The 10,646-nt window shown below is 39.3% G+C and overlaps 1 protein-coding gene across 1 annotated transcript in view; it reads left to right on the forward strand.

Annotated features, from left to right (window-relative positions):
- LOC122805975 (P2X purinoceptor 7-like) overlaps positions 1-10,369 on the forward strand; it is a 41,305-nt gene extending 30,936 nt beyond the window's left edge. Inside the window, exons 2-4 of the mRNA XM_044076217.1 lie at positions 7,953-8,138; positions 8,761-9,003; positions 9,926-10,369. Coding sequence (XP_043932152.1) covers positions 7,959-8,138; positions 8,761-9,003; positions 9,926-10,186 — 684 coding nt within the window. The 5' untranslated portion in view covers positions 7,953-7,958 and the 3' untranslated portion in view covers positions 10,187-10,369. The remainder of the gene's footprint in view (positions 1-7,952; positions 8,139-8,760; positions 9,004-9,925) is intronic.
- Positions 10,370-10,646: the final 277 nt, after the last annotated feature.

Raw genomic sequence — 10,646 nt, forward strand, 5'->3', positions numbered from 1 at the left:
CGTTACTATGTTGCAGATATGACAAGTCTTCCACTGAAAAAGATTTGCAGTATAATGAGCGACTTCCTCCAGTTCAGCATTCCACACCAGTGTGTTTCCGGAAGCATTCAGATGATTTGGATGAGAGCACAATACTGTCTTCCACCACGATAACAGCTACGACTGCAGACTACGACAAGACAGGGCAAGTATCAGTGACAGGGAACACATGCAATGTACTTGACTTCTGCAGTCATGAAAGATTACAGTTGTAAATACGTGTTCTTCTTTCATCTTTTCGCGGTCAGGGGGTACACACAGCATTACTCCAGTCTGCTAATAATTGGCAGATTGGCACCAGATTTTTTACTGGTGCCAAGGTGCCAGCTCTACGCCCAAACCTCAGCCAAGGGATGTCCATTCTACGCATGTCTTTCGAACTACAGTCGACCAAAGGGAGGACATGCAGATTACACACAGAAGGCACTCCAGCTGAGAGAACCTCTTCGTGTGAGGCAGCAATGCTAACGCTGCACCACCTTGGCTAACATTAAAGTTTTAAATACTAATTTTCCATATTTATCCTTTTAGAAACAATTCAGTCGATCATGAGCAAAGCTTATCAGGTGAAGAACCAGTCCAAGTCACTACTGTAATTACCGAACAGTCAACAGATCGCAGTCCGGATAAAGTAGTGGGACTTAGGTCTGTGGCAAGGTAGGTACCCTTATCTCTTCTACTTTGCAAGTTCATAATACTCATACCTGTCAGGCAATACCTACAAGCATTTCAAAAAATATCATTATTATTATATGCAGATGTCTTAATTGGACCAGCAATGCACCACAAGAAGACCTTTCAGGAACAGTGGACTCTTTAGTCTCCAGTCCGGAGCACTCAAACTGGTACAGCTATGCTGATGTTTTATTTACATTATCAGTTTATGTGTTTCTTGTCATGTCAGTAATAGTTCATCTCGTCTTCATCCATTCTCCTTTGTAATTATGATCATCCCTTCTACTTTGTAGTTAAGATCATGCCATTTACTCCAACATTAATTTTGTGCAGGGATGCTGAACATTCCAATGATACTGACAATGAATTTGAACTGTTTGAAGAAGGATGCGATTCTGACAGGCTCGATCTATCTGATGCTACATCAACTGTGACTAATGATTATGAAAGTGAAGCTCAATCACTGTCACAGGCTGCAGTGCTGCTGGTGTATCAGGAGAAACTTCTTCAACTTGCTCGAAAGTGTATTTCCCACCGTTGTCACAAATGCAGAGCAAAGGTTTCACTATCCAGTTCAATGTCAGGATCTTGCCTCAGACTGGAATGGGTAAGGTTTTCACATTACCTCAGTGCCCAACACTTTGAACTAATACTATTTCTGTTAGTCTCGAGTGATTTTCACAGTTCATGATAATAGTCAGAGTATAGTTATGTCACAATTTTTCAAGCTTAGGTAATTACAGATATCATGCAGTTCCTGTTGATGAGACTTGCTGCCACACAACTCATTGCATCATATGTCAAACTTAATCATAGAAGGTATTGCTGTAGTGAGGCAGCCTGAAACTACGAATACAATGACACTCATAAAGTCACCATAAACAAATTAGTAACAGACTGTTCAACATATTATGGTGGAATGTATTGGTAGCCATTAGTAGCAGGGGATGACAAACACTTGGCTGTTTTATGTCAGCCAGTGCTTATGTAAGGCAGCATGTGTACTGCATACAATACATGTGTTGTGTTCAGTACATTAGCTGTGGCATTACCTGCAACATGTAATGTACCTGATGTTGCTGTAATGATAATTACTCCTGTGCATGCCCTACACTACAGTTACTGTAATATCAGAGTACTAAATTGAAATAAGTATCACATTTCTTTTTGTTGGATATTTGAAATATGCTAGATAACTGACAGAAAACGAATGGTATCTTATAGTTTGCTGATGATGTGCCAATATCTTTCAATTTGTTAGAAGTGCTCCGCAGGACATGATGTGTACCGATGGAACAGCCAGCCACAACTCAAAAATGGATTAAATGCTGGAGATCTGATGCTGGCTACGGCAACCTGTCTCTCCGGAAATAACTATGCCAAGGTCTCACTACTTGCAAATTGCCTTGGTTTACCAATTATGAGTCGGTCGTCTTTCTTCCGTTATCAAAGACTTTACATAGTACCAGTTATTGAGGAGTACTGGCAGGACATGGTTGGCAAGATGCTTTCAGACCGTCGAAATACAAATGTGACAATCATGGGTAACACTCATTACTGTAATCTGTATGCATGACATGCACTTTTGCTCACTTCTTTCTGAACTAATGTCTTTGGTATTCTTATTCATCTAGGTGATGCTCGTATGGACAGCCCAGGGCATTCGGCCCAGTACTGCACGTATACAATCATGGATGTTGCCACCAAAGAAATTATACTTGTACAAGTCATAGACAAGCGTGAAACGGAATTAAATTCAACTGTAATGGAAAAATTTGCCTTTGAGAGGTGCATGAAAATCCTTTTGCAGCATGAAGTTCATGTGGAGGAAGTGGTTACCGATGCACACCTACAAATAGCTAAAATAATGCGTAAGCATCCTAAGATAGTGTCAGCTTTACTGTCTTGACTTGTGATGCATCTTTCACATGCGCCTGCTCTATATACCTATTGTAGTCAATGTAAACTGCATGGTGTGGAGTTTGCCAAATGTAAGAAAATTCTGTGATAGACAGTTATTTCATGTACACCTATTTAGTATTTACTTTGCATGCACAAATTAGCATGACCAATTATTAGCTCAGATTTGCATAAACTTTGTGTGGCCACTCTATCCGAATTGTTGTAGAGTGCACTACAGTGCATGACTACTTAAACTGCTTGACTGACATGGCTAGCAATCAGCATGTTTATTTTTGACTTAACTTTCTTAATCCTTTTGTACATATGCTTGTAAGTACTTATTTTGCATTACAGTCATATCTGTGGTGTTATAAACGGGTAGTTCATCAGTATTTACATAACGTATCTTGCTTTTGCCACCGTGGACTGTGGGTGGACAAGGGCTCCTCATACAAGTGCCTTAACAGGTTTACTTAACTTATGCTTTTAAGGCACATGTAACATAGAGATAGTGGCACTGCTGATGTTGACCATCACAATGATTCATGCTTCTACTCACACAGGGACTCAGTTCTCCACAATAAAGCATTCGTTTGACGTGTGGCATGGAGCCAAAAATCTGGGGAAAAGAATTACACAGGTAAAATGCTACCAAGGATGACAGTCCTAAGTGACACCCCCATTACATGTGTTTTCTACTGTCTTTCAGCCATGCTACACCTTTTTTAATTTTTTCCAGGCTGGTAAACGACGTGGATGCAGAGTTTTACGAAAGTGGTGCAAGGAAATAACGAACCATTTCTGGTATTGCTGTCAACAATCTGAGACTGTGGACCAATTTATGGTAAATTTGATCTATACATGCCCTTGCTGTGTATTGCATACCAGTCTGTATCAATAGTTTCTGCAATTTGATGACTATTGTACTTGTCCTTTCCCTCTGCAGATGAGATGGAGTGGCATTTTACATCATGTGACTGATGAGCATGAGTGGAACACACAAGATGGCCGAGAAGATGCAGTCTGTAACTGTGAGCACGAACAACTTAGCCAAGAGCGAACTATTCCATGGATTGAGCCAGACAGTCCTGCACATAAAGCGTTGGAAGAAATTGTTTATGACGACAAATTATTCAAAAACGTCCACTACTACTTGAGCTACAGGTAGAGAACATTCCTTGCCTGTGTCAAAGTATTTGAACAGAAATTGTCAGCAGCTGTGAAAGCTTGTGTGTGAATACCGTTCACTTAATATTTCAGTTGCATATGTATGTAGTTTAATACATTTTTGTCGTATGGATGAAGCTACCTGATTACTGGTTCAAGCATTAATACTAAGAGCATTATGTCATTGTGTTGACACTGTGTGCTTCCCTTTGTGACCTTCATTAATGCATTTAGTTTCCAAATGGGATTCTGAAATGTATGTCTTTATCTATTGCTCTGTGCCATTTGTGGTAATGGCCCAGGTAGATCTGATCAAAGTCAGCTGATGACTATTACAGTAATAGTTGTATTATTGACAGAAAACATTAGGATCAGCACTCTCCAATGCCAATCGTCATAACTATCACAAAATGGGATGTACAAGTTATACATTAATAATAGTCACACATATAATCTTTTTCCATTTCAGGCACACAGCTGAACTGGAACAATTTCACCAGCACATATTAATGTATGCTTCGAAAAGGAACTCCTACACATTCCCAGTATTTCGGGCCAGAAATTACCTCGCAGCAATTGATCACAACATTCATGTTGGAAGGCCATACATGAGAAATCAGCATGGTAATGTGGTGTAAGTACTACCTATTTTATCAGTCAATTACTGTTGGACAATTAATTGTAAATAGTTAGTAGTGGTCAGTAATATGTACTGTATCAAGCAATATTCGGGTTGTGGAATACCTACTGTGTGTAACAGTTTAAAGTAGTCTGGCAATGTTTTTTTTTTCACTCTCTGATACATTTGGATATGGCAGCTTAGAGACTCATGAGAGTCTGGCTCTAGATCAAATATTGTGCCAGGCTGAACTGTCAGTGATCTAATTACTAAAGCAAAAAGAGTATTTAAACAGATAGGATAATTGCCATACACGCAGCAGTTAATTGTGTGTATAAGCCCAGTTTTGTTCAGGCCCAGTATAATGCTGCTATCATGCTCTAACGAAAAGCGGGCTATGTGATTCCAAAATGTAACCCTCATTTTGAATTTTCCTTTTTTCAGGTATTCTCGTAAGTTCAATAAGAAAAGCTCACGGTGGACCATAACTCGTTGTAAAGTTAAGAAAGATTACAGCTATTTCCGTGATCTAAAAAAGATGATATTGATTAACCGAATGACCAGCACTAGCAGTGTCGTAGCACGCTCCATATTGAAAGAAGACGACCCAAGACGCATCCAGTCCACAATAGCACCATTCCCACCACCAGATACCAACCTTCTCATTGAGGAGCATGTCTCACGTCTGAAATGAATGAAAGCACTTGATGATAAGGAGCCATGATTTGTCACTGACAAGTGGTGTAAATGGGCACAAAGGTGGAATTGTCAACATGTTCCAATGAAGGAGGGTGAAGTGCAGTTGCACCATTGAAGGGAAAGTTACTTTTCTGTCTCTCTGTTTGTCACTCTTTTGTCAGTACGGCCTGTACTCTTAAACTAATCTGCTGTACAATTTGAGAATGTTCAAAGATCACTGTAAACTATCTTGGTGTAGGAATGATAATACTGTCACTTATACATGTTGGTGGATGTTTGTATTCCGGCAGGTAATATTGATGTCAGCTTGTTGGTTTTCTATGCCTACTCCACAATGAGGTCATCAGAAACATAGCATGATTCCTCTTCAGTCATGATCAAGTTGAATTATGCAGAGGTTTCAGCCAATGGTTTTCTACAAAGGTTTTCATTCATACAAACGCACAGGCATTTCCACAGTCTGAATGTGGTACCTAACAGCATGGGAGTGCCCAACAAGGTTGTTGTACACCTACTTTTTCTATGGAGTCTAAATGTCTCAGTTCTCACATAGGCAGTGTGAGTGTTCTTACCATGGGCTGATACTGGAGGTAAACATTTACCATCACACCAGCATTTTTATAGTCTCACTCTGTGGGTATCATGGATACAGTGAATTAATAAGAATGTGTCGCTAAGACATTCATGGTTTCTTTATATCTTATTTCTTGATTTTGGGTCCAAAGAAGTTGGTGGCATGCAAGTAACACTGTGACAAGTGTGATGGACCTCAATGGTTGGGAAATACTAACTCTGGTCGTAAAACCATTAAGTGTTAAAATAATGTTACATGTGCAAGTCAGAGGTTCATCGTAAGACATCAGGCACTTTAAAACATAACACATATATATTGTGTCACATCAGTGATACATTTCTGTCAGTATACCGTTTCAGATTTAGATTTTTTAGTCTTGTAAATGTGTGGAAATTGGAAATGATCTCTCCCAATGATGGCCTGCCTACTGTTATAGAAATTGTAGGAAGATACTATTGTAAACCCTGTGCTACAGGTACTTACTAACACCTAAGGTTAATAATTGTACAGGTAAGTTGGAGTTGAGTGCCACAACAGATATGGGCACACAATAAGTCTCAGGATGGAGTAGCTAGGGACAGATTTAAAAACACTGAATTATGTAAATATGTACGAGTGGCTGTATAAGTAGCCGTAGTACATATTTTCACACTTCAGTGTTTTTAAATCTATAAGCCATGGATAGATGCCTTCTCAGTGGAGATGCAGGGAGAAAGGTTGCAAGACAAAATTCCAAATTAGCTTTTGCTACAACTGGCCCCAGTACTTATTTTACTTTGAGGATGTTACAGCAGTTAACAGAAGATAATGTACAATGATGACATGATTACTGATTCAAACAGAAGAGTAAATAGTCATGGTATACATGATATATACAAGAGACTGAGTAAGTGTGTACAGGCAGTTTGTATAGTGTATAACTTCAAGAGATAGTTACATAGCTTTTGAACAGGTCAATAATTGTAAGCGGGGTACTGTAAGCAAGGAAGAAATGGGGCAACAGTTCTTCTAGGGCAAAATATCTTCTCCAGTCTCCTTTACTAGCAGACACATTTATTCTGTTATGTGTTGCTGCCTCTATGTTCAGACAGTAGGCTGCTACAAATGAATTCCGGGCTTCTTTGACTGGCTTTATTCAAAATCAGTTACCATTTTCTGTATGAGTCTATGTAGCACACCTGTACCTGTTTTGTGTGTGTCACACCCAGCTAATAAACTAACAGAATCTGAGCTGTCATTCCTCTTTGTAAATATCAATCATTCCCAGTACAGTCATACTGATGTTGCCCGCCCAAGCATGGTGCTTATTTTTTCCTCACTCAACTTTCTCTTGTGTTGTCTGTACGCCAATAAGTAATCATAGGCATAAAGATGCACCAGATGGACTTGACTCAATTTTTGTCTCTCACAACTGCATGCAATAGACTTGCTGTTTCCAGCAGCATTAGCAGTATGTGCATCTCATTCAAGTTTCTCTGTTTTGGGTGTAACTCCTAGAACAGAAATCTCCAAAGCTGCTCTGGAGTAGCTCGCACCTTACTCATGAGTAACTCCTCTACGCGCCGGGCTATGTGTGCACCTTCGCAGCATGCAACCTCATTTATCCAAATGTGACTTTCAATTCTCTTGTCATCTTGTAAATAATACTGATCGCAGTATATTTAAACCATGATTAACACCATGTAACTTGACTTTTTTTGGTGACGTAATCCTCACCCAGATCAAGTAGGACCATCGAGCTTTTACAGGAGGAGATGAGTAGATTGATTTTTTTTTTCACATGAATAGGGTGCACATTATTGTTCACCGGTCCCATGTGAAGTGATTTGCCTGTATAATGTGATAATTTTTAAAGGCTGCATAGTGTGTTTGGTATGTAATGACTATGTCATGACTAGCCGGATATTCTGGACTAGTGGTCAACATCCTTTGGCAGCATATGGCAAATACTTACAGGAGGAAGTAGCAATGCTGAAAGGCATCATAAGCTGGTTGTATGTAGATTGTACTTGGGGTTAATGTGATGGATGATGACATATAAAAGTCTCACGGTTCCTATGTTTGCTGTACTGCACCAACCAGTGATTGAAATACTCTGAAACGGAAGAGGCACAGACAGGGAAACATTGTCATAAAACAGGTTGTGTAATGGTGCTAATGCTGTATAAAAATGGCCTATATGGAACAAGAAATCTGTGTTGTCGACTATTGTAACAATGACACTTAAGGTATTGACGAATTTTAACCAGATACTTGTTTCATCTGACTCCTCCACAGAAAACCATGAAGGGTAAGACATTGGCAGGTACAAAGTGCCACAGGTCTGTTTCTGCTAATGAACAAAGGACTGCAACAAGGGTTTCCACAGGTGCAGGACAACGTAGACGACGACAACGTATGACAGAACACAGACAAATGTGTACTCCATCAGCAAGTAGATGTGACACACAAGGGACTTTGGAAGTAAGCTCAGCACTTCTTTGTGTAAATAACTGCTCATAGCTGTAGTTACATGACAGAAGATATGCAGTAATAACATTTTGGAAAAAAAATGTAAACCACATAAAAAATAGTTGTCTGTATTTTTATATACTGTAAAATATTTATTTTCTATAAGTGCGTAAGTACCTTTCCATTGACATCTGCTGCTGTAATTTTACTTTGAACCATTAGGCATGGCAATGATTCTGCATCACAACTGAAAAGTATACACTTACCTAATAATGTTAAGAATAACCATTAATGTAGCATTTCTACAATTACATCAGGGCAGTCTAGCTTGCCGATATGTCTGTTACATAGAAGTAAGGAGGTTTACATTGTGGAGGAAGCCAGCAGGCCTGCTTGGTTTTCTCAGTAACACAGGCAAGTCCTTTGTTTTAATGGGACCATTGCCAGCCTTCAGGCATTGGACTAGTTCTTGAACTATTTTGTTTATGACATGTTATGCTGATACAACTATGTTGGTGTATTTGATTGAAATTGCATTGAATATATTGTACCCGTATGTCTATTATGATCATGTACACAGTTAGACATTAGTTCCTACAATTGTCAGTAACAAGAATATATTTACCATTTTAAGGACCGAATTCGTGCTTTAGGCAGTGAGGACCTGCGAAAAATATGTGTAAGAATTGCTGAGCGAAATCCAGACATTCTTCTGGAAGTCCTTGACAGTGGATTCCTACATGGTCCAGAAGTTACAAATCAACATAGTCCGGATGCTCCTGACTGGTGTGTATGCAACCGCTGTAAACACATGCCGACGGTCATCGAAAGTGTGTGCTGCAGAATGACTCCAGAGAACTGCATCTCCTCGTCACAAGTAAGTAATACATATAAGTTAGTGTTTGCTAGAGTCAGAGTGCTGAATTTATGAGGAAATGGATGAATTGGAAAAAAGTGCAGTATACATTGCAGGACAATCGAGTGTACTTGACATACCTATAAAAAGTGTATAGATATGCAGAGAAGGTCAGGATTTCATTTACATAACTGTGATTTTATGTCATACTATTGTGGTGTTCCCTGACATTTTTGACAATTCAATTAGTGCGGAATTTAGCAAGGAATGACAGTGATTTGCTTTTCATAATTCAGACCTTTCAGAAAATTCAAGGTAATGCATGATACGTAATGGCATTCATTATATCTTTCGGTGACCAATACATGCACATTTCCCCTCCTTTAAAGCCATAACTCTTGTTTTATTTATAACTAGGTAAGTATTATAAGTTGAAGAGGTTGAGAGTTCAGACGTTCACAGCATGTGTAGACATGACAAAGCGTAGGAAGGTGTGCATACTGATAGCCCTCAATCAGCATTTTTAAGGCTGTAACATTCACCATAGACACAGTTGAGACATGTGGTTTTGAGGATATGTGAACACATGTATGCCAAGTGTGTCTGTCACATGTACTACACAATATAAGAGAACAGGCAGCATGGCATCAGTACTACAGCTACCTATTCACTGAGTAAGAGTTGATTTCCACATTTATTACCACATTGACTACATATGGGAAAGTGAAGTGGAATACTAAAGAGTCCTTCACCACAGAGGTTTTGCTTTGGAAGGGCAATGGATACAGACAATGCTAAAATATGTGTGAATTGCACTTTGACAGACTGTGAGCAACACACTTCAATGTACCATGTAGTGCATGGCCCAACTGTATTGTAGAAAGAACATTAATGAATGCACTGTTTGCAGTCGAAAGTAATAACTGTTCTCTGTTTCACTCAGGAAATGCATCTGTGTGTCCTCCAGCGTTGTGTCCTACAGACGGCTGAAGCATACCGGCGGTCATTATTTGGACTACCGATGGAAGCAGATGAAAATAAAAGGTACAGACATACAGCTTACCGTCAATACATTGTGTGGCGTCATGGACGTTTAGGGACTGGAAACAGGAGAGTCATTCCCAGCTGCTGTGTTTGGAGAATTCGTGACAGATATCCGGATGCAAATGGTGTTTACACAGGTTTCCGGCCCACCAGATTTTAGACATAAATACTGTCACAATACCATAGTCATTCAGTTGTTCTGTTGTTCACATTCTATGCATTTCATAGTTTTCCTGTGTGTATGACTATTAATGTACTGTCTTCTGTTGCACAATTCACCCGTACAACGTCATCCATTGCACATGTAAGAGTGTGTTGTTAAAATAAATTTTTTGGAAAAACAGGTTGCATCCTCTTTGTTTGATTTATGTGAAAGTGTGGAAACAACTGCACCACACAACAGTCGCATTATATAATTTCATATTAGTTTGGGCATGCAGAGCACAAGACTGCTCTAACTTCATGTGCAGTGTGTTGCACAAAGGGTAAAGAAATGAATAATTGCAAAACTTAACAGTGTTTACCTATAGGTATGTTGCATGTGAAACATAAAGGTCCTACCAAACACCCTAACAGTGGGTGATCTCAAGTAACCAAACATTAACTGGGAAAATAGTCGG

The sequence above is a fragment of the Protopterus annectens genome, chromosome 1.part1 (assembly GCF_019279795.1).
Source record: "Protopterus annectens isolate FY-2018-M chromosome 1.part1, PAN1.0, whole genome shotgun sequence".
Taxonomy (NCBI): domain Eukaryota; kingdom Metazoa; phylum Chordata; order Ceratodontiformes; family Protopteridae; genus Protopterus; species Protopterus annectens.